At 39.4% G+C, this 26,377-nt stretch overlaps 1 protein-coding gene across 1 annotated transcript in view; it reads left to right on the top strand.

Annotated features, from left to right (window-relative positions):
• The window catches only part of LOC122790537 (extracellular calcium-sensing receptor-like), a 190,531-nt gene that overhangs the window by 74,307 nt on the left and 89,847 nt on the right, over positions 1-26,377 (top strand). The window contains exon 4 of the mRNA XM_044058086.1: positions 11,723-11,941. Coding sequence (XP_043914021.1) covers positions 11,723-11,941 — 219 coding nt within the window. The remainder of the gene's footprint in view (positions 1-11,722; positions 11,942-26,377) is intronic.

Raw genomic sequence — 26,377 nt, forward strand, 5'->3', positions numbered from 1 at the left:
TTTGCAATTTGATTACCGGGGAAGTCCACTGAGCTGAATTGACTCATTTTCAGTGGAGGCCCGGGGAGAAAAGTTCCAAGATGCATTATACAATTTAGATACAAATGATAGTTAATATTAAAGATCTTATGTAGAATAGTTACTCATAAATGCATTCGGTATCATGCATAGTTAACAAATTCATTAAGCTTGAAGGTAGGGATTACACAGTTTCATTTGAGGAAAACAGATATGGGTTAGGTGTGGAAACAGTTTACATACAAACCTTTTAAGAAAATGTAAATACGCATTAAATACACACATCAACAGTAGAATGCTATTTACAATATTTACAAGGTTTGGCTGTGTGAGGGTAGCTGTAGGAGGTGAGAGCTTAGAGAGAAGCTATAGAAACTGTTGAGAGCTTAGATAGGCTCATAGGAAGATAACTATGAGAGTTGTAAAGCTTGGAAACCAGAGCGAGAACCCCCTTGGATTAGGTTGGGTGAAGGCAGGTACATTTCCATTTAGTGGACATGTTTGAATAGTTGGGTTTTGAAGTTTTCTGAGTTTGGTATGGTTCTTAGTGTGGAGGGAAGGGAATTCCATTTTTGCCTGGTCAGAAAGATAGGAGAAGATGGCCAGCAGGACTTTTATGTTTATGGATAGTAATTAAGTTCTGATTTTCAGATCTGAGAGCTCTGTTGGATGTATAAGGTGGAAGGATGTTAGTTAGAGTGGGACATTTTGTTGGGTGAAATATGAGTCTATGTGCAGTAGTGAGTTGGAGATAGTCTAGGTAGTTTGGGAGTTCAAGCCAATTCAGGGATTGTAGGGTTGGCAGTGATGGGTGGTATTTTTAGATTTAGAGGCAAATTTCGAGATTTTGTTGTAGCAGTTTTCTAGTTTAGAGGTGATAGAGGAGGACTGGTTGATTAGGAGAGGGGCTCTGAATAATAAGGAAGGAAGAAGATAAGTCGAGGCCAGAGTTTGCCTGGTAGAGTTGAAGAGAAAGTGATTATTCCTATACAGCATACCTAGCTTTTGGTGGGTTTTCTTAATATTTTGTTGAATATGAATATCAAACTTGAGGTGTTCATTTACAGTAATGCCAAGTAGTTTGGCAGAGGGGACTACTTCTATAGGTGAGTTGGTTTGACTATAGACTTTGAAGTTGTTTTTATCGTAGGAGAGGGTCTTTGTGGGTGGGAATAATAGAATCTTTGATTTATTTGCATTGAGAGAGAGGTGGTTTTGGCGCATCCAGTTTTTAGTTGTTAAGAAGGCAGTTTGGATTTTAGTCAGCAATTCAGAGAGGTTTGAGGCAGAGCAGACTAAGGTTGAATCGTCTGTGTATTGAATGATTTTAGCATCAGGAATAGCAGTGTGAAAGTTATTGATGAAGATGTTAAAAAACATTGGCCCAAGGATGGATCCCTGTGGTACGCCAGTTGGGGTAGGTAGGAAGGAAGATATGGAGTTCTTCCATTTGACTGCCTGTGATCTATCTGATATATATATATATATATATATATATATATATATATATATATATATATATATATATATATATATATATATATATATATATATAAATATGTCTTGTGACAAACATTTAACAGACTGAGCTACTGAGTCAGTGCTACAGCAGTTGTATTTGTCAAAATATAAGTGCACACATGCGTGCTGTGACATACTTCATTTACATCCATTATTATGTGCATGGCTTTATATAGATGTATTTCTCCACCATAGTCCCAGTTGAACATGTATTTTGCCCTTGATATTTTATCAGGAGTATTTGTAAATGCTCCTGATAAAAGTGCAAATGTAACTGCTATTACAGACCACAGTTATATCCATTTTTCTGTGTTTGGCTTTCTAGTGGTGTAGTCGTACACTAGTCTTACACTGGATGCCAAGTTACACTCCCGTGTTTTCCATTACACTTTTAGTAAGTTTGTGCCACACAGCTCGATGCACAGCTCTACCTAAAAATGCTTAATAACTGTTACTTACAATTGCTATATTTTCCTCAAAGCACCTGCTTTGATTAACAGCTGTGTGGCATGGTAGGTTAATGCACTGGTCTTCAGGTGGGATGGTCTTGAGTTCGACATAGGTCACAGGTGTAAATTTTGTAAGTTTGTTTATTATCATTTCAAGCTCATATATCAATATCAGTCCATCTAGCTAAGCCTGGTGATGATGAGTGGCATGCTGTGTTGTGCAGCATCACTTAAAAATACTTTAAAGAAAAGAAAAATGGGGAGATATGACAGTGGTGAAATGGGGTGCAAGCAGGGGAAACATAGTGAAAGGCAGGTAGGTATGTACAGGAAGGGTGTAGGAAAGAACCATAGCTATCCATTTTTTGTACAGCAACAACTGTGCACTTTGACAGAATATGTAGTTGAATATGGACTGTCACCCCCCAGAGAGAAGGGTGAGGGCAACATAACTGTGCTGTCAAGCCAAGAGATACGTATGGGACAATATTGTTTTGTGGGGCAGGTGTCCATTATTTTTAAGATGAGAGTGAAATGTTGGGGAAGAGACATAGGTACGTGTGGGGAAGATAAGTTGCAGACAGACAAGACAGACAAGACAGCATACAGGGTTGGTGTGTGACACAAGAAGGAGGTGAACACCTTGGATGGGGAGGGTGTTGTCAAATCCCGGTCTCACGTGCCTCCACATGGTAGCAGCGCGACTCAAGTCCCCACCCATGGGACTGTCGATACTGCTCCTTCACTGCCCCTGTGGTGGCAGTGGTGGAGGCTGGGGTCCAGGGCAAGCCTGCCACACCAGGGTGGCCAGCATGCCTGCTATCTGGTGCAGGTGACATTCAAAGGTTTGGAAGAGTACCCTGAGCACCATACCTGGCACTTTATCAGGGGTAATGAAATCACACCCTCCATCACCTCTCCCAGCAGGGGGCCCAGTCCTGGCCCATGGGGTGGTACTACCCAATGCCCAAGGTAGTGCAGGGACACCAGGGAGTGCACCATCAGGCTGTGGCCCAGATGTGCTGGGCCCCGGTGCCATGATTGGAGGAGGCAAGGTAGATGGATCACCTGGAATGGGCCTACCTTGATGTGCTGTAGTAAATTAAATATAAACATAAGTTAAAATTAGTAATAACCAAACCAAGTTGCTATTAACATAATGGAACATAACATTGATTAATCTAAATACATATTAAGGTATATTATGTGGAACACAACATTAAATAACATAACAGTAAGTATGTTAACAGCAAACCAGTACGAAATAACCTATAAGGCCAACAAAACAGTTAGTTTAACATGCTATATTAATATTAAAATATAATAATAAATAACATTAATAAATTAAAGAAGATAAGGGGTTGGGGAGAGAGAGAGAGAGAGAGAGAGAAGAACATAACACTAGTGAACTCGCAGATGATATTACTACACAAATACTAATACATACTTCTACAGGTGTGCAGTGTCACTTGTGAGTACAGTGACACCAATTCTTCTATAGCTGATGTTACATGTACATACCTTTCAAGTTGTTAGCATGGGATAGTATGGGCTAAGCACTAACATATGCAGGTACAGAAGTACATGGAACTGTTTCACATACTGTGCTGGTAAATTACTACAAAGGTGTTCTGTAAATGGATTTGCAAATACATTGCATTCCAGGTAATCATTTATCTGTTACTCAAGGACCAGACAGATTGAGCAGTTGATATTTCATTATGAAAAATCATGATAGTTGAGAGATATGTTCATGCACATTAACTAAGTAGACTACACAGTTGCTCCTGTCTTAGTGGGCTGGCATGGGAGTAGTACCCAAACACTGTGACACCAGGTGACATGTGCACTTAATGTAACAATTGATTGCAGTCAGATTATAAAACACCTGCAATGAATACAGCCTGCTGCAGTTATTTGAAGGCATTACTTAACAAAGCACAATCTTGCTGTACTCTTTATTGATATTGTTCCTTAAAATGTGTCACTTACATACATGATATCTGCCCAGAACATGGGCTACCTTACCCATATACATTGTTCCTGGAGTGGGGGAATGGAAAGCATTATTTGACTCAAACTGGCTTGCAGACAGTCCTGAAGCATACTGTGGCTTGTACAATACATTTTCCAGGCAATTACTTCTGCATTCTTTATTGATTTAAGTTTACAGTTGATTGGTATCACATTAGGACAGACATTCAATTAATACAGCCCTAAATCAGTTATTTGCACACATTAGTTATCAAAGCACAATCCTGTTTTACACCTTATTGTTTATTGGTACTGTTATTGTTTATTGGTTATTGTACTACAGTTATCAGAAATTATCTGTACTTACCACACTCACAGAGCATTCTGGCCAGGCTCCCAGCATGACACTGGACATTGCAAGCCCATTCGGCTGCAGCTGTGGGAACAGAAGCAAACTATTATGCATACCAGCTTTGCATAGATTCAGCTCGTGTATTAGTAAAGTAGTATGAAACATACTTACATATCTGTGGGGGCATGCCCAGCCTAGCCTCTTGGACCCAGGTGTTCAAGGTTCTCCTCTTCCTTCTCTTCAGGTCATCATAGTGGTGATAACACTGTTCACCAATGCAGGGGATATTAGTAGCACTGGTAATATCCCTACCAACTGATCCCAGGCTTCAGATTTACATTCTGAGCCTGGTAATCACCCTGCAAACGATGGGGTTCATAGTTCTGGACCAACAAACACTATGGACTCCTGCACAAACCACCTCTCTGCCCAAAAGCGCATTCCCTCACCAACACTGTCAGGCATCTCAACAGGTTACTGAGACACCAATGAATGCTGAAGAATTCCCACCTATTGGCCTTAATATAGGCTGCTTTCCCACCCTTTCATGTCATACTGTAACATTTAAAAAAGTGCAGCATTACTTAGCATCGCACAAACCAGCTGAGCATCACATAAACTCACACAACCATGTTTTAACGGAGCTTAGCAATGCACAGGCACTAATAGCCATTCACCATGTTTAAGCAGTGCTTAGCACCATGCAGCTTTTCCAAATGTAGCAATTTTATTTTTGAACTAAACCTCCCTTTAGGTCACCTCACACATTTCCACAGCAATAAATGTAAAAGAGGTATGACTGCTCAGGACTTGAGCCCAGGACCTACTACACTTTAGGCTGTGACTCAACCTACTTAACTACTTGAATACAATAAAAACTACTATACCTTCACATATACTATTAAGCAACCTGTTGTTGGTGCTCAGCACCATGCCGTGCCACTCAAACCGCCATTGACAAAATAATAGAATAAAAAATGCAGACATAAATAATGAATTATTTGCATCCAATTTCTATTTTTAGATGTCTGGCAAATTTCACCTGTGTATGTGTAAGCGCAGCTCAGCACTGCTGTGCTTCATGCCACTGTGCCCCAAATGAGCTTTAATAGAAAATTAAATAAAGACTTGATTACATCCGGTTACTGTTCTTAGATGCCTGGCAGGTGTCAGCTGTGTAAGTGTAAGCACTGCTCAGCACTTCTGGGCTCTGAGCCATGCAAACAAGCATTAACAAAAAAAAAATTAATAAAATAAAAAATAAAACATTAAAAACATATACTAATGTTCACACATATTTCTACACTAGCAGGGTACATTACAAGGAATCTTATCTTGTGCGTAATATCTGTCTAGGAATTTCCTGGACAATGCACAATTACAGGACAGCCTCTCCACTACTACTTACACAGATTCAATATCCATGTTACTCTGATCTCCCTCGTTAGACTTCCATGATTAATATGCATGGTGTGCTGCCAAGGGGAAACCGTGGCCGTGTATACCGGTACATTCTGTGTATGCTCTACATGCATTTTATTGAATCCTGGGGACTGTTTATTTCATTTGGTTACCTTATTGGTACACTGATCCAAAAACTCTTTTCAAACACTGGCTGAGCCATCAATGTTGTTTACAAACAATGATAAAATAGTTATTACATTTACATTTTGAATTGTAAAGACAAAACAATATATATTTGGCAGGAAAAGATATTGTACAATCTAAACTGGACATTAAGAATAAAACCTTAGCTCCCTGGTGTTGACCTGCAGTGTCAGTAAGAGAGATTAATGAAGATTTTGTTAGACTCTGGGGTGTACTGAAAGTAATTACTGGGGATTTCTGTGTATTTTAGCAAAGCTTATTTTATGTAATCAATTCCACATTAGTACAATGTCATTTTGAAGAGTGGCATTATTCTCTTAATAAGACTTTTCCACTCTAGTACTCTATGTACAGAAAACAGTTTAAACTAGACAGTTCTCATGTGATATCATTCATAAATAGAGAAAACAGAAGGCACCCTAGCATGGTATCTTGAAGTGACTTTTCTATCTGGGCCTCCACTGAAAATGGACAACCTGCCCAGTCGGACTTTCCAGGTAAACAAATGTAAAATAAATAAAAATAAAAATAAATTTAGGCTGCCAAGTAGTGTGTTTTACCTGAGGCAACAACAAAAGATCTACTGGGTACATATTCACTGAACCAACAAGACACTTTGGATAAGAAAGTACATTTCTCTGGCTTATGCAGAAGTGTAGCGTGTTCAAAGGCTTGTCTTAGATCAACAAATATAACACTAGTAAGTTGGTATTTTTCTGCATTGTTGAAAGCATTATTTCCAAGGTAGTAATGAACATTTATGGTATGATTTTTTTCCAAAAGTCATGCAGCTTGTCTGAAATAACATCACATATCTGAATGCTTTCTAGGACCTGTATGTAAATTAATTGTTTGAGAGCTTTTGCTATGAGTGAAGCTTGGCTATTGGTTTATAAAGAGAGGCATTCCTGGATGAGAAAAATTGTTGGTATTTTTAAAAAGTTGTCATATGATTTTTAAGTTAAGTGATAGGCTAAACTTATGCATTACTGCTTTGCAAGCAACCTGTATTCCTATCTTAAGTAGTCCTTTTGAAGTTTGTAACAGTTAACATTGTATTCAGATTTTCTAGGTTTCTTTACCTTTTTTGTTTTTGTGATATCTTTGAAGTAAAGGATATCCAAGAGATAACCTGATGGAAGGATTTGTCTGGGGTTAGCCGCTGGGTATTTATAAATAGATTATGTGATAAAAAAAGGAGAACTTCATAGTATTAGACATATCTTTCTTATTTGGTCAAATTTCTTGAATATTTTTAGACAAATTAATTAACTACATTTCAGAACAGTCATAGTTGATTTGGTTGTAACTGTCTGCAGTACAGAGTTTAGCTTTGTTTGCATTTATTCTGGTTCATTTTTATGTCTTGGCAACTAACAAATTAATTTATGTTTATTACATCTTCCTTCTACTCTGTCCAGGCTGCATCTCTGTTTTAAATTTTTTACATAACTGTGTGGTTAGCCAAGGAGCCTTTTTATACCTTAACTTGTTTGCTTGTATGAGAGACAATTTATCTTGCAGCTTGAAAAGTATACTATAGACTTGATTAAGAACAAATAAAGGGTCTATGGCATTAAATGATGCGTATCAGCTAACAGTGTTTAGTTAATTGGTTAGCATATCTTTAGAGGACTCAGTGATGTTTCTTACAGACTTTTATATCAGTGGAAATTGAATTGCTTTAAGTCACTATGTAAAAATACAGCCTTATGATCAACTAAGAAGTTAGGACAGATTATAACTGGTTGTATATGCTCTGGAATGTTGGTTATTAATACAGCTAATACTGAGGCTTTGGCATTCTTTTGATATTTTGTCCACTTCCTTCTCTTGCTAGTTACTTTAAACTAAAGTCATTAAGTGTGTGATGTAGGCAGCTGTTGTAGGTCAGGTTAATATCACCCAGCATGATTATGTTGTGATGTTTTGCTAACAGTGAGATTTGTCTCAAAGTCTCTTTCAGTATAGTTACTGATCTTAATTTGAGTATATAATTGCAATAATGCAGGGATTACTTCTGACTTTCTCATTCTGCAAAATAAAAATTGGAACCAGAAATGTTACACACATTTTCTATAGGAATTAAACAAATTACAGAGAATATCTTTCTGTTGTTTTTTGGGTTTACTATTGAAATATCGGCATAGCATTGTACGCCTATGAACTATTCGAACTACAGATGTTCGAATAGTTCATATGTGTGCAAGCTACGTAATCAAATGGTATATTTGCGAATGTACTGTGCATTTGCAAATATAACGTTCAGTTATGTACAGGGATCACAGTACAGTGTGGTTAGGGAAATACATCCCTTTCCTCACTGTAGTGCGATCTTGGAGTTGGAATATTAAGTTGGGGGTGGGGAGTGCAGGGGGGCTTAACCCCCTGCATAAACAGGATGTTAGATGTAGGGGTTAGGAAGTTACAGGAAGGGCATACGTTACGGCATTGTTGTTAATGCCATAAAATGTCATTGTCGACATTTTCAGCATTAACAGCTAATTTTTGACAATAGGGTCATTAGGTTATGTATACTTTCGGCGAAATAATTCGCTGTTAAGTACCATTTTTACTTCAAATTTCAACATTCTAATAGTAAACCCTTTTATAGATATACAGTTGTCAGAACTTGAACTATCATCTATGGTCATCTAGATATTTAATGATGGAATTGATTTAAAGTTAAACAGATTTTTAATGGCACTGGTTTTTATAATCTGACCATTTATTTTGCAATCAAAATTTTATGTTCTTTTTTCTAAGACTTGTGATGCTACATCAACTGTCATTTAAAGTAACATCATAATTTTGTCAACAATCTTAGAGAACTTTAATTATGTTACCCAGTTTGCAATCATGATCATATATGGCGATGATGCAGACACTTCCCATTTTTATATTTGAGAAACATAGTTCAAAAAGAAGTGGCCCTAATAAAGAGGTCTGTGGGACATCACCAGTAACCCCATTAGGATTAAGTAACTCTCTATCCTGATGTCAATCATATGTTGTTTTGATTTGTCAGTTATTCGATTATTTTCATTTGTGTTACTAGATATAAGCAGCATGCAGTTTCAGGTCTCCATCAGGTGCTGCTATTATGACTTCAAAAACTGTCACAAAATTTAAAAGGAAGTACAATGCCTCAAAAAGCTGTACTGTTCCATACATAACAGAACTATTCCATACATAACAGAAATATTCCATACATAACAGAACTATTCCATACATAACAGAAATATTCCATACATAACAGAACTATTCCATACATAACAGAAATATTCCAGACTTAACAGAACTTGATCCCTGTGACATTTTAGATAGGCTGCTTCATGGGTCTCTCCATGATTGTACATAAAAAAATCTAGTCATATTGATGGATCTAAAATTGTTTGGGTGTGATGTACATCCACCAAATTTGAAAAGTATCTTTATAGCCTGTCATCTGAGACCAGAGATCTGTGGCAGGGCTAGCCACCTGGCAGTATGAATCTTGGCTCTAGATGGTTTTCACTACTGAAGTGACACCTCTACCCCATGTGGAAAAATTGGTAAAAGGGTTGTGGATGGATAGATAGATGGATGGATGGATGGATGGATGGATGGATGGATGGATGGATGGATCTGAGACCATGGATGTGTCCATGTGCTTTCATTTCATTTAATGCAATTGAAAGGGTACCTGTTCAAATTACTTACTGGTTGTCAGTTACCCTCTGCATGGTATTTTCACCTTGTGCTGTCTGCATTCTTGTCAACAAAATCATTTTCATTTAACAGCTCCTGTCATTTGTCCTTCTGAATTTGGATGACTTGTAAAACTGAACATTATTTGAAAAGGCCATTAATGTGTAAAGAACTATATAACTTTAAAATAGTTTGAAAGTATTGATTTAGTGGTGACGTTTATTTCTCTATAGCCATGGTTTATTTATTTGAAAAGCTAATACATACAACTAGTCTGATTGCATGTATTTTTCTAATTATTATTATTATTTTTATTATTATTGTCCGTAGTAATAATATTTTACTGCTGAATTCATCCACTTTGAACATTCAGGAATCTTCCTATAGGCTATTCAAGTTTTACCAACAGATATGCTTAGCTACTGATTGGCTGATTTTTACTATCCTTGATATAGTGTAATTTACAGGTGCCCATCAGGTGCGGGAGTATATTGTTGCTGAACACTGATGGAACAAGTCTGAAATTCTGAAATATGTTATCGAAGCACATATAACACCAGCGCAAAACAGTGAGAGCTGCCTTGGCAGCAACAGTCTCTCACACATATAAATAATAAAGGAATTTGGTTATAAATAACCTGTAGCATATTATTTCTGAATTACTTCTGTAGGGATGGCTGTTTTCATCATCCTTGAAGTTGAGAATGAACCTCCCAACATCCTATTACCTAAATATAGTACTTCCATTTTCTCACTTCCTCAGAGAAGAGCGAATTCTTGGGTTTCTATCCAGTTGTGCAGTCCCTTTGTTTCAAAGTACTGTGACCTCGGACTAAGTACATAGAACGTTTGTGTGGATCACGGTATAGTTCCAAAATGAAGAGTTGCAGTGAAGTGTAACTTTCCTGTAAACGTATAGGATTTGTTTTATATTTGCTAAGTTGGCACTATGCTAATTTATGAGATCCAGTACTTGTACCCATAAGTGATAGAATGTATTCTTTATAACTTTAACAAGAGTGTAGGTTATGACGATTTCAGAAAGACTACTCTGTATTTGGAAGATTTGTTCTTTCTCTGCTGTGCTGTATTATAAAAACTGACTTGTTCTAGTTGCTGTTTGTCTTTCAGCTTTTTCCTGGTAAGGGGTTGCCACAGCGGAACTCCGGTCCACTAATGATCGGCAGTAGATCTTTTTATGAAACGCCGAGGTGCCAGCTCAATGCCCAACCTTCAACGAAGGCACGCCCATTTATGCACGCATGTCTTTCGAACGCTACCCAACCACAGGGAGGACATGCAGACTCCACACAGAAGGCACTCCCAAGCCAAGCCAAGAATCGAATGGGAGAACCTCTTGCTGTGAGGTAACAATGCTACCACTGTAGTAATTGTAGTAAATTCTGCCCTTCAATGAATAAACATTCCTCGTTAACAGATAGCAACACATATAAAAAAAAAATTGTCTTACACCTTTAGTCCTTATGTATGACCTAATCATACTTTCTGTTCAGGTGTTTCAGTTAATGTTCAAGTTCCAACCATTTGAATAAATAAATTCATTCAATGGGTAATTTCTGTACTACAGGCCACTTTTGTCTGACATTTGAAAGACAGTATAAAACTGCATTTCACCTTTGAGTTAGCTACTCTCAATAACTGCAAAAATTTAGTTTTGAAGTTTCATATTCAAAAACTGTGTACATGAATCACATAAATTTGTTGACAGGAGTGAATTTAAATATCAGATAGGTGCCTGCAATTAGCATATTAAATATGATTTATTATAAGACATGCAGTATCTAAGCATAATTTCCTATCTGTAAAGGAATGTTAAATGATTTTGCTTGACTACTAGGTTATCACTAAATACAGATTAATTAGCAAATAAACAAATACTTCACTCAGTAAAAATACTGAAATAATTCAATAAATAAATGAGCACTTAATATTATTTGCTGCTTGAAAAATGTTTATGCCACTACCTCATTCTACATCCAGTTATGTATTATTGTTCATGGATAACAATGAAAAACAAACTGAAATGCTGATTAAAAATGTATATATTACATGCAGTATAGTATCATGATTTATTTGTTTTGCTGTCTAGTTATTTCACTTTATGAAGAATGTTCATTTCCATATGAAGACCAGCCTAAATGAGGAAGTTTTTTTTGACGAGCATGGAGACACACCAGCAAGTTATGATGTCATGAACTGGCAAATGGACACTGAGGGCTCAATCAAGTTTATTAAGGTTGGAGTGTTCTACAACCATAAGTTATTAATCAATGAAAGCATTATACTATGGAATGGAGGACGGACTAAGGTAAATATGATGCCCACTTGATGTTAATCTTCAATGCAGAATGCATCCTATCATATGCAGGGGTGTAGCAATCAAATTCCATTTTGTACTCGTGCGATCTTAGTGCTACCCTCCCATGACACCTACCACTTAAAAATTGACACATCTCTCAAAATGCTTCCCACAAGCACTTAATGAATGTAAGTAACATTTTAGTTGCCCCCCCCAAAACCATTAAAATATTGTTTTTAGATTAGCAATATTGTATCTGTCATTGACAGTTGTAGACATATGACCTGAAGAAAGCCATGTTGAAATGATGCTCAGAAAAAATGTACTCAGTAGAGTACACAGAGTATGCCTGGCAATACCTTTGATCACATGCCTCTCTCTCGGTTTCTGAGAATACCTTTCTATTTATCTGTAGTACCTTTACTCTCATTTGTATTTGTATCTGCCAATGACTTTGTATCTTTCAGATGTGTTTATCATTTTTATAATAAGAAGCCATAAAGTTAATAGTTCTAACTCCCAGACCATGGTAATGATACTTTACAACAGAACCAGCAGTATTGGATTCAAATCAAACTACTGATACCAGCTCACAAACAAAGGATAACTAGCTTAGTAGTCATGTGATAAAGATGCACTACTACCTCAGAGAATAGCCAATACCTGCCATATCCAAATGAGCTGTATACTGCAGAGCTGCAGATCAGTTATAATCACTGCCTCCACTTGACTTCACATACAAAAGACTGAGTCCAGTGCTCTGCAGTGCAAGGTAACCAACTATAATTAAAAGAACCAAAATAGTTTTTCAAACAAACTCTTATTTCTTTTAAATATTATGCAGTTGCTAAACATTTTTCTTAATTCAGTACAGTCTTACTGCAATTTATATCATGTTAAGGCATTCTTTTCTGGAAGAAGTGCAAAACTCTTCCAGCCAACTATTGTTCACCTCACATTTATATATCTAAATATATTACTCAAAAACTGCTCTGTGATTTCCATGCTGTAATTTTCATGGGCTCATACAACAGCCTTATCAGTGTTCTTGAACATGTTACCAACCACTGAACTCCTTATAAACACTTACTAATGTTGATGCAAATAAGATTTATATAACCATGGTAGATTCCACAAAAATCCAAGTCATTCTGCTTCCTCCATCAGACTGGATTAATAGGAGCAATGTGTAGTGGGTGTGACACCCTCTCACATATACACGAAGGGTGTATTTACAACCCCATAACTCCTTGGCAATGTTAATTTGTATTAAGTTATAAAGTTTCAAGGGTTCAAGAAGTCTCTTATATAACACTTAGGTAAGCCCTTGGCTTGATTACAGAAGACAGATAAAAAACCAAGGTACTGTAAGAATAAGTGCTTCAGTCTGAAAAAATGCACTGGCACTAAATGGGTACCTTGTTTCAGTTTCCTAAAGTTATCAGGCTGGAACAGACACAGGGGTAGAACAGTGGACAAATACTATAATACAGAGGGAGAAGATACAGAAGGAACAAGTTTCTGTTAGGAAGCATAAGTCACCAAGGACCAGATGAACTGTCGCTCAGAATGCTCACAAATCTGGCCATTGTGAAATCTTCTGCGGCTCAGGGAATAGTACAGACGTGCTGGAGGAAAGCAGGGAAGAAATTATGGTACCCTTCTATGGGGAGGGAGAGGCAAAAAATAAGGGTAACTACAGGCCTAGTCACCTTAGCAACAGTGTCAGATAAAGCCAAGGAGTCATAGAGACCATTCTGAGTGGAAGGACAACAGTATTTCTAATGGACAGCAATCTCCAAGACAACAGCTAAAATAGGTTTGGAGATGGAAGGAGTTGTTGGTAAAAGCTAATCCAGTTTTATGAGTGGGTTAGAGAAAGAATTGACAGGAATATACTGGTAGGATGTTTATCTTGTCTTCAGAGGGTCTTTAACTCTGTCACACAGCTTAAGCTGACAGGAAACCTGTAGAGTTGGAGGCAGGACCCTGACTGTGGAACTGGACAACTGCATAGGGTTGTGGTAAAAAGAGACAATGCAAGGAGTTAGAGAAGTGACTAGTAGAGCACAGCAAAGGTCTGACCTGGGTCTAGTACTCTTTGGTGTTTTTATCTAAGACTTATCTGAGATAATAAAAGGTGTCACCAACTCCCTTACTGATGACACGAAGATAGTTAGCAGTGGATGATGATGATGAGGCTGAGAGAATGGGTAGAAAAGTGCCGACAGACTTTCAGTGCAAACAAATACAAAGCACTGCACTTGTAGAGCAGCAAACCATTGGATAGCACCTCCTGGGGGGAGTGGAACTGATGGCAAAAGTGCAGGAAAAAGACAAGGGGGGGTGCTGATCTGTATGTGATGACTGCACATGCACTGCACCAGTGAGAGCTGAATAAGAGAAAAAGGGGCATGATATCAGTGAGAAAATCATATTATAGAGACGTAAAGGGGTCATTCTTAACAATGAGTGAAATATAAGAAGAGGTAGATGGGACAGATTGTAGGGACTGTTTTTTCAGAGAGGGCTATGAACCCATGCAAATGGAATAATGGTGAGGGAATCACAAAGGTGTGAGAGAGGTGGAAAAAAGAAGCATGGATCGAGGGGAGGTAGAAAGTTAAGACATTTCAAATGGTAGCTTTGAAAGGCTTATTGTCTCCATCTGCTGTCAAATAATTGCAGTTTAATGACAGAAGACTGATGTACCAAAGTAAATGCGCTCAGTGTAAATGCATAAAAACATGTTTTTTCAATGGAAATATGCCTTTTTACCAAGGCCAGTGAAAACCTGAGAGCTATACTTTTGTCTGAGTTGCCATCTTTTAGGTCGCTACATAATTTAATAGTTTGCCCAGGAACACACCCTGTACAGAGGTGGCTGTGTTCCAACAAAGACATTTGTTTTATGTTTTAATGTGCTTTAACCTTAATAGGTTCATAGGAAGATACTAGGCTATTGGCCCAGAGGTCCTTATAAGCATAGCCAAGAATTTAATTCCCACAAAGTCAGCACCTGTATCCCCTGTCCAGCAGAGCACAGGTGGGATTCCAGTGGTATACATTCTGTTTCCCATCCAGTCATCCAGGTTCCTCTTAAAGCCGGCTAGTGAGGTACTCTGCTTAACACAGAGAGAGAGTTTATGGGACACAAATCTATCCTGCCAACAAGTTCTATTAATGTCATAGACCAGCTTGAGGCCTTGCATGTGAGTTGCATGAGTGAAGTTTGACTTACTGATATGCAGCAACTCCATCAAAGTTGGGTCTGAGATGACCTCGTATGCCAGACACAAGTCACCTCTGAGAAGTCTGTATGAGACTGAGTAGAGGGATAAGGTTTTAGCCTATCTGTATTCTATAGGTGTTTCAGACCCTCGATTTTCCTGGACAGGAACCTTTGTTGTCTCTCCAGCTGTTGCATGTGCTTGGCAAGGTACATGCCGAAGGGGGCATTGTACTCGATAATGGGTTTGATAAGGGAGGAGTACAGAGATGTTATGACCTCCTTGTTCCTGGATGAAATACCCTTACTTATGAAGTTGGCCATGTAGAAAGCCTTCCATACAATGGAGGCAACGTGGTGGTCAAAATCAGGTTGCTATCAACCTGGGTCCCCAAGTCCCTCACAACTGATTGCATGCTTAGTACATTGCTATTAATGTGATAATTAGAGGTGATGCAATTTTTCCCACAGCGGATAATGACACATTTCTTGGCATTTAGTTTGAGGCCATGCTTCTAGCACCAGTCATTAGTTTGAGTGAGCCCCTCTTGGAGGATGTTCACATCACTAGGAGAATTTAAGACCTTGCCCAGCTTGCAGTCATCTGCAAACTTGGTCAGCCACAGACCACTCATTTTGGCTTGCTCCTCAGAAAAGTATATTCCAAACAGCAGAAGCCCCAAGACCAATCTGTGTGGTACACTGCTTGTTATGGGTCTACTATGAGAGGTGGCTTCCCCTATTTTAACTGAGTGGGTTCTATCAGTGAGCCAGTTAGCTACCCATCTGGTAACATACAGGTTAATGCCTAGCTAGGAGAATTTATCTGTTATGCCCAAGTGGGGAATAGTGTCAAAGGCTTTGGCTAGGTCAAGGTAGGCAGTGTGCACCATCTTACCCTCATCCATGGCTTTGGTGACTGTTTCAAAGGAGTCAACCAAGTTTAACAAGCATAATCTACCTTTGACAAAACCAAACTGTGTGGGGTCAAGCAGTTGGAGGTTACCAATGTCCTTGTTTATAAGCTTCATGATAATGCATTCCATAGCCTTGCATTTCAGGCTAGATAGGCTGATGGGCCTTTAATTGCCTGGGTCATGGCTGGGATGAGACCAGTGTTCAGGCTTTGGTTGAATAGCGCGCCTAATGGTGCTGAGAGCTCATGCCTAAGTTCATGGAGGATGCAGAAAGAGATGTTATCAGGTCCCATGGAGGCTGTATTTTTTGCCTTTGAGAGGGCATTAAAGACCCGCTCCCTGGTGATGAGGGGAGGAGGGTCAGGTGTTGGGGATGTTCTGGTTTTCTGATGGGGGGACAAGGGGGTGAAGTTTTCACTGAAACTGTCTGCCGGCAGATTGGCTATATCTACAGTGTTTGTGTATGTGGTCTTCTTGACCACCAGTTCAGAGCAGATTTGGGTGTTACCTTTGAGATTGCAGACATATGTGAAGGAGGCCTTGTGATTACCCTTAGTGGATGTGGCCAATTTGGACTCAAAGATAGCCTTAAAGGATTTCATCAGTGACCTTATTTGCTTGTGAAGACAAAGGAGAGATTGCTTCCAACGTGGCACCTGGTTCTTCTTGATCCTGGACAGCAACTTTTTCCTTTTATTATAGAGTTTATTTATTACTGCTGTCCACCAGACAGGTTTACTCTTCCTTGAGGAAGATGATTTGGTCCTGTCAAGTATTGCTGAGTCCATGCAGCAATGTAGATGCTCATATACTTTTTTGGTGTAGGCTTGGACATTAGTGCTATTTCCAGCTGAAGGGATGGTGGCTGTTCTCAGGAGGTTGTAGTCAGCTTTGGAAGTTTTTTTGTTTGACTCTGGCAAGGGCCATGTCAGGGGAGATGATGACTTTGAAAGTGATGACTTTATGGTCGGATCTTACCAAGGAGGATGACATTGTAGGGGTGCTACAGTAGCTACTCATGTTGGTTAGTACCAGGACCAGGATATTTTCACCTCTCATGGGGTGTTGACCAGCTGATCCAATGTATTGGCATTGATGAATTTGAAGAATCTTTGGGCTAGAATAGGTCTTCTACTTTATGGTTGGGTAGTTAAAGTCACCCAGGATCAGGGTAGAGGGTTGAATATTGATGGATTCAGGTACGTCCAGATAGGTGGAGTGGGCATCCTGAGTAGTTATGATTTAATTAGGTGTTTTGTCAGCAGTTAATTGCACTTGGAGTGTCTCCTGTGTGTCATACTGTTTGACCAGCCTGGAGGTGTGTATGTCTTTGATAGGTATTGAAACTCCACCTCCTTTGGCTTTGTAGCCCTCTGTTTGGGGTCTGAAAATATAGTAGGATGAGTAACCTGGTAAGGCTGGGGTGCTCTCCACAGCTTTGAACCAGGTTTCAGTAACTGTACAAATGTTAGCTTCCCCCAGACCGAGGAATACTTGCAATGAGTGCATCTTTATGTTAAGACTCTTAGCATTTAGCAGCATGACCTTTAAATTTCATTTAAAATAACTTTTGATGTTGGTAATTTTGTCCTCTTGACTTTGCCTACAAAAAGTACTATGGGGAGGCAAGAGCCTTTGCCAGAAGCCTGAAGCCCAGGGAAGACAGATGAAGGCCATCTCTGACAAAGCATTGTGGTCTGTCAGTCATGTCCTCCCAGACTGTCAGGTACTGAATCCTCTTGGGATTGCACCAGAAACTAAGCCAGTTGTTAATGTCAATAATTTTCTGTTTGTATTGAGGCATCATTCTGGGTGACGGTAGGATGTTGCTTAAGGCTAGGGACATACCTCCCAAGGACACATATTCAGAAGCTCAATCATGTCTCTCTTCATATAGTTAAGAGAGGAACATCTCAAGTCATTTACACCAACATGTACTATGACAGAGTCATAACAATACCTGTTGTTAAGAGACTTGAGTGTGTGTGTAATTCAGCAGACTCTAGCACCCAACAAGCAACTTACTGTGACTTTCTCCTTGTCTAGCCTGGTGAGGGGCACATCTGTATATATGCATGCATGTATTCCTGTAGTAATATATTGGTCTGACAGGTTTCACTTTCTCTGTGATTCCAGTTATCACATCAACCTAAAAAAATAAATTAAATGAACAAATAAAATAAATTGCATCTTTCCACCCTTAACTACTTCAGATAATATTGTCTGATTCAAAAAACTCAGAAAAAGCACCACTGCAACACTCTGCAAAAAGATAAAATGGTTAACCATCATGCACAGAATTACCCTCCTGCTATAAAGCATGATTTTCAAATGTATCAACCAAAGGCATTCCTATAATTTGCAAATAGACTGTCTCGAAGAACCCTTCGACCATATAACGTAAGGACTCACTGTGGCTACCTCTGTCCAGAACCAAAAACATCCAGTCCCTTACCTTTGAGTCTTACCTCACTTATCAATTCACCTCCCATGCCATCTCTATTACAGTATACAAATAACTATGACAGCTTTTTTCAGCAACATTATACTTTCCATCTATGAAAATATAATTTGATTTATTTTCTCAGAATTGTAATGGCTAGGTAGGGGTGGCTGCAGTGGTGCAGCGGTTAGCGTTGTCACCTCACAGCAAGAGGAGGTTCTCCATTTCGATCCTCGGCTGGGATGGCTTCTGTGTGGAGTCTGCATGTCCTCCCTGTGGTCGCGTGGGTTTCCTCTGGGTGCTCCAATTTCCTCCCACATCCCAAAGACATGCAGTAGGTGGATTGGACACTCTAAATTGGCCCTAGATGTGAGTGTGTGCGTGTTTGGGCCTTCTGTGGAAGGTTGGGTGCCGGGCTGGCAATTCAATACTGTAAAACTCCACTGCCAATCATGAGCAGACAGGTGATCCACTGTGGCGACCCCTAACTGGGAAAAAGCCGAAGAAGAATTGTAATGGCTAGGTACATACTGTAAACGTCCCACCTTTGATGTGTTATGTCTGTTGTGTGCCAGAATTTCATCTGAAACATGCATGTATTCCTGAATTGAGTGCCAACCTGGTCTAGAGGGATCAAAGCTTTTTCATAGTTGACAGATATCTGAATAAACAAAATAAACCATGACTTGCAGGAAACAGATGGAATCTGTCAAACATTGAGCAAACTGCAGCTTTTCTGGCAAGACTAAAAAAGTTACATGGAATTCATTGACATTAATGACTTGAAACATAGTTGAAAAAGAACATCTAACCACGTCTGCCTACCATGTTAAAAGTATTAAATAATTACAACAATAAACATTGCATATGGATGATATATAAAGTACACATCATCAACAATGCATGCTTTAGATTATCGTTTTGCAAAAAAATATTTTGATCATGGGCACTCTGCACAACTAGTTACCCAGGCCCAGTTATCCAACAAGGTACATGATGTGCACACACACACACACACACACACACACACACACACACACACACACACACACACACACACACACACACACACACACACACACACACACACACACACACACAAGCGCACGCACACACATACACTCATAAACACATGCGTGCTTATACATATGTGCATCATGCACACACATGCATATGAGTGCACATACACGTGCACATGTGTGCATGCACATACATGCACATATGTGCAAACATGCATGCACACAGACAGTTACACATATGCACAAACATACACATGTAAACACACACACAAGAACACATTCACACAAACACATAAACGCTCACAGGCATACACACAAATATACACACACACATAAGGAACACAAATTAAAGGTCATACTGATAAATGCTGGGAGTCTAAACAAGAAACTGCACTCATTGCAATTATTCTTAACCCTGGAAAATTCTGACATCTGCGCAGTCACAGAAACCTGGTTCAAAGCTGTAGAGAGCACCCAAGCCATTCCTGGTTACTCATCTTATCATACATTCAGACCCCAAACTGTGGGTAGTAAAGCCAAAGGAGGTGGAGTTTCAATATATATTAAAGACATACACATCTCCAGGCTGGTCAAACAGTATGACACACAGGCAATACTCTAGTTGCAGTTAACCATTGACAAGACCCCTATACAAATCATAGCTAACTACCAGTCCCCAAATCTGACTCAAGATGCCCAATCTGCCTATCTGAACCTCTTTGAATCTATCAAGATTCAACCCTTTACCCTGATCCTCAGTGACTTTAACTACCAAAACATAGACTGGAAGTACTACTCATGCCAGAACACAAATGCCCAGAGATTCCTCGATTTTGTCAATGCAAATGCATTGGAACAACTAGTCAATACCCCTACAAGAGGTGATAATATTTTGGACTTGGAATTAACCAACATGAGTAAATGCTGCAGCATCCCTGCAGTATCATCCTCCCTTGTAAGATCCAACCATAAAGCAGTCACGTTGAAGTCACCATCTCCCCCGACCCCCCACTAGCTAGGGTCAAACAAAAAAAACTTCTCCAAAGCTGATTATAGCCTCCTGAGGGATAGTATAAATAGCTTTACAACCCCCTTCCCTCTCTGGGAACTGGCACCAGTATCCAAAACTATACCAAATTACTATGTGAACATGTATATAGATGCATGGAATCAGGAATACCTGACAGGACTAATTCATCCTCTGCAAGGAAGAGTAAACCTGTCTGGTGGACATCTGCAATAAATAAACTATAACAAAAGAAAAAAAAATTGTTGTCAAGGACCAAGAAGGAGCAGGTGCCCAATTGTAAGCAATCTATCCTTATCCTAAATAAGCAAATAAGAGCACTAGTGAAATCCTCCAAAACAAACTTCAAGTCTAAATTGGCCACATCTACTATAGACAATCATAAGGCCGTCTTCACATATATCCGTAATCACAAAGGTAGTAACCAGATCTGTTCAGAACTGGCGGTGAAGGACACCACATATACAAATGCTGTAGATCTAGCAAACTTGCTGGCTGACAGATTCAATAAAAATGTCATCCCTCTATCCCCCCATCAGTAAATTAGGACATTCCCAGTACCTGCCCCCTTCCCTTTATATCCAGGGATCAGGTCATCACTGCTCTCTCAAAGGCAAAAAATACAGCTCACACGGGACCCGATAACATCCCAGGCTGCATCCTACATTAACTCAGGCAGGAACTTGCAGCACCATTAGGTGCCCTATTCAACCAAAGCCTGAGTACCAGCTTTGTCCCAACTGAGTGGAGGACAGCCACTGTCATCCCTTTACACAAAGGCGGAGCTTCCACTGATCCAGGAAATTATAGAGCCATCAGATTAACTAGCCTGAACTGCAAGGCCATGGAACGGATTATCATGGACTTCATTAACAAGGACATTGGCAACTTCCAAACACTCGATTCCACACAGTTTGGCTTTGTCAAGGGGAGGTCATGTCTGTTAAATTTGGTCGACTTTTTTGAGATAGTCACCAAAGTGATGGGCGAGGGGAAGATGGTGCACACCACCTACCTTGACCTGGCCAAAGCCTTTGACACTATTTCCCACTCGGGTATAATAGATAAACTCTCTCAACTGGGCATCAAATCATATGTTACCAGATGGGTAGCTAACTGGCTCACTGATAGAAGCCACCTAGTCAATATAGGGGAAGCCACGCCACCTCAAGCAGTAGCCCCGTGTTGAGCGACATACCCCAAGGATTGGTCTTGGGGCCTCTGTTATTTGGGATATACTTTTCTGAGGTGCAGGCCAAAACCAGTGGACTATGGATGACCAAGTTTGCAGATGACTGTAAGCTGAGTGCTGTCATCAATTCCCCTATTGATGTGGACATCTTCCAAGAGGGTCCCACCCAGACAAATGACTGATGCCTGAAACATGGCTTCAAGCTAAATACAAAAAAATATGCATCATCATCCTCTTTGCGGAGAGTGATACTCACACATATTATCACATTAATAACAACGTCCTAAGCATGCAATCAGTGGTGAGGGATTTGGGCACCCAGATTGATAGCAACCTGACATTTGACCACCATGTTGCTTCCATTGTAAGGAAAGCTTTCTACATGGCCCACCTCATAAGCAAGGCATCTCATCCAGGGACAAGGAGGTCATAACATCCCTGTATTCTTTCCTTATAAGGCCCATTATTGGGTACAACATCCCATTTTGCATGTACCTTGCAAAGCACATGCAGCAGCTGGAGAGACCACAGAGGTTCCTAACCAGGAGAATCCAGGGCCTCAAAAATCTACCATACACAGATAGGCTAAAAGCCCTAACCCTCTACTCAGTTTCATACAGAATCCACAGAGGTGATCTCTGTCTGACATACAAGGTGATCTCGGACCCCGCCTTGATGGGACTGCTGCATATCCACAAGTTAAGCTCCGCTCGAGTAACCCACATGTGCGGCCTCAACCTGGTCTGTGACATCAATAGGACTTGGAGGGACAGATTTGTATCACAGAGGCTTCCCTATCTGTGGAATAATCTCCCTCTCCATGTCAAGCAGAGTACCTCTTTACCCCTTTTAAAGTGCAACCCAGATAACTGGATGTGAAATAGAAAATATGTCACTGGAATTCCACCCGTGTCCCTGCTGGACAAGGGCATTTGGTGCTGGTTTGTTTAACATGGGGTAAACTCTTGGCTAGGCTTATAAGGGCCTCAAGGCCAATAGCCTAGTAACTTCCTATGATCCTATGAAGTACTCATACTTTTTATTTGATCCCATTATTCTGCACATTATTATTTTAACTCAGAGATCATCTCTGTCATGGATGAAGGAACCTGAGAATTCCCTGTGTTTCTCAGTACTATGTTGCACATAACCACAACAATCACTTCACAAGTTTCACATCTATAGAACTTTCACACATGCATTCACCTCCACTACATATGCCAACTATATTAACATTATAGATGTCACCATACATAAAAATGCACAGCCAAATATTATTTATGTACAATACTTGAAAACATCCTCTCCTGGCTATCAACTAACATCTGTAATGAAACTATAATCATGGGAGATACCAATATTAATTGATCTTCCATACAGTCACCTACACACACCCTCAACATCAACCTTTTCAACTATTCTCAACTAATCAACTCAATAACTAGACCATCCAAAGACTTCTCAAATGGCAATATCTTAGACTGGATTCTAGTCTCCCATCCCCATAACTACACTGACAGTGGAACCCTTCCTGACCCCCTCAGTGATCATCTTCCCATCTTCACTAGACATCTACCAACTCCCTTACAAGTTACTCATAACTACATAACTACCAGATGCCATAAAAACTTTAACCCTGAAGCTTTCTCCAGCTCCCTTAAATCTATTAACTGGATTCCCTTAAAAACCCTACCACTTGAAAATGCAGTAACTCACTTCAATACTATCTTCCTAGACATCCTAAATAATCATGCTCCCTTAATAACCAAAAGAATAAAAAGGAAAACCACCCCCTGGTTAACAAAAAATACACTTGCTACCATGAGACTTAGAGATAAAACATGGGCACAATACAAGCAAAACAAATCCACATCTAACCTCAATAAATACAAAACTATTCGTAACTCAGTAAAAAAGCTTATCTCAAAAGACCGCCAAAACTACTTTATCCAACTTCAAAACAATCATAAAACAAACCCACAAAAATTCTGGACAGGCATAACTTCACTCTTAAAACCTGGCACTATAGAAAACCCAAACCCCAGCCCAGATATACAAAACACGGATCTTGCTACCCAATTCAATTCTTTCTTCATAGACTCCATTTCTAAACTTACTTCTTCTTTTACACTTAATAATCCAACCCCTACCCCCTCTACTCACAACCAATCTCCCCCTCCAATTCCTTTCTCTCATTCATCTCCATCCCAACTCCCTCCATTTTTCATTAAACCTACTCCTACTTCTACTATAAGAAAACTCCTACAGAAACTAAAACCATGTACCAATGCCCCTGACAACATTCCCTCATACTACCTCAGTATAGCTGCTGATGCCATTGCCCTCCCTATCAGTATCCTCATCAATCGCTCTATCCAAGAAGGTTTAGTTACCAAAACCTGGAAAAAAGCTTACATCATCCCTCTACACAAAGGAGGAAATAATACTCACATCTCCAATTTCCATCCCATAGCCATCCTCTCACCCATTTCTAAAGTCCTTGAGAAATGTATCCACCTTCAACTCCTTCCCCATCTCTTGAACAACAATCTACTAACCCCTACCCAACACAGATTTAGACCCCATCATAGTACTATGACAGCCCTCCTATCCTTCCTTGAAACTGTGAATAAAGCTAGAGATTCTGGACTCATTGTATCTACCATTCTTCTTGATCTTTCTAAGGCCTTTGATACTATCTCCCATAACCTACTTCTTACTAAACTATCTAATCTAAACCTTTCTCTCTCTTCACTCAACTGGTTTAACAGCTATCTCTCCAATAGACAACAAGCAGTCAAGTGGAAAAAAACGACCTCCTCTTTTCTGAATACCCCTACAGGTGTTCCACAAGGTTCTGTTCTGGGCCCCTTTCTCTTTAATATTTTCATCAATGACTTTTTCCACGCTATCCCTCAGGCTAACATTATACAATATGCAGATGATTCCACAATCATCTGCGCTGCCTCATCTATCCCAACTCTTTTAAAGCTAACCCAGGAAGCCTTCTCCACCACTGAAAAGTGGATGAAAGACAACCATCTAGCTCTTAATGCTGCTAAAACCAAACTCATGATATTTACTCCTTCAAAAACCACTAACATTGATCATAAATCATTCTCCATCTCCAGCCAAAATAACATCCCCCTTGAGCTTGTATCAGAAACCAAACTATTAGGAGTTCAAATTAATGACAAGCTTAAATTCAATTCCCATCTACTAAAAAACATAAAGAAAACCCACCAAAAACTTGGCATGTTCTACCGTCACAATCTATTCCTCAGCTCAGCTACTAAGATTACTCTCTCTACAACTTTTCTCCTACCCTCCCTTCTCTATGGGGCACCTCTTCTTTCTAACCTACAATCCTCCCTCAAAAACAAACTATCCTCTTGTTACAATAAAATTGCCAAATTCGCCACTTGCAAGAAATCATCAACCCACCACTGTGAACCACTCCACAAACTGAACTGGTTAGAACTACCCAACTACCTCTCCTACATCCAACTCACATATGCTCATAAACTGATTTTCCAGCCATCCCTCTGCCCCGCACTCTCTTCTACCTTTAAAATGCACCACACTCAATGGCATCTATGATCAAACAATCAAAGCCTCATAGAAATTCACAGACCCCTCCACCCTCCTGGACAAAACCTCCTGTCCTTCTCACTAGCACGCTTATGGAACTCCCTTCCTCCCTCCATTCGTACCATTACAAGCCTCCCATCCTTTAAAAAATCACTCCACTCCCATCTAACCCCCACATGAGCATGCTCCTGATCTCACCCCTCATAACCTACTCTTTACACTACTACTTTTCTCTTCTGTCACTCAAAATCCCAGGTAGCATTACTCATTGGCTACCAGCATACGAACTGACTCTCCTCAAAAAAAAAAAAAAAATATATATATATATATATATATATATATATATATATATATATATATATATATATATATATATATATATATATATATATTATAGCCCGTATAACCTGTGTTTTTTTTAGCTCTCTCTACATGTTTAATCACATGCATTGTACAAAGTTTAACTCAAATGTAATGTATATCCTCATCCTTGTGTAATCTGTATGTGGAGTTTTCTCCCCTGGACTCCATTGAAAACGGGTTCTTCGGGCCCAATGGACTATCCTGGTTAAACAAATGCAAATAAATAAATAAATAAATACTGACAGATATGTTGTGACACACACATTTCAGGTATCACACAATATGACTTAGAGTCTCTACACTTAAAAGTTTGACTTTGATTTGAAAGTACACGTCCCATGAGTGACACTAAGGATGACACCATATGTTGCAATAAGGACTATCCTTGGGATTTAGAAACAGTTTATGTGTTTCACTAGCTGATTTTATAAAATAATTGACCTGTCTCAGATCCTCCTCTGCCATGTTCCTGATCACAAAAGCAGGGGTGAGTGCAATATATCCAGACATCTTAAGGTGGCCAATAAAACAATATGTCTGTGATTCAGTTCTGTGTGGAGTGACCACACACCTGACGGGGGTGATTTAGACAAAAAGCACAATTCTAGAAATGTGAGAAATTCTGCAGTCTGCATAATATGAAAATGACAATATAATGAGACAG

The sequence above is a fragment of the Protopterus annectens genome, chromosome 16.part0, assembly GCF_019279795.1.
Source record: "Protopterus annectens isolate FY-2018-M chromosome 16.part0, PAN1.0, whole genome shotgun sequence".
Classification (NCBI taxonomy): Eukaryota; Metazoa; Chordata; order Ceratodontiformes; family Protopteridae; genus Protopterus; species Protopterus annectens.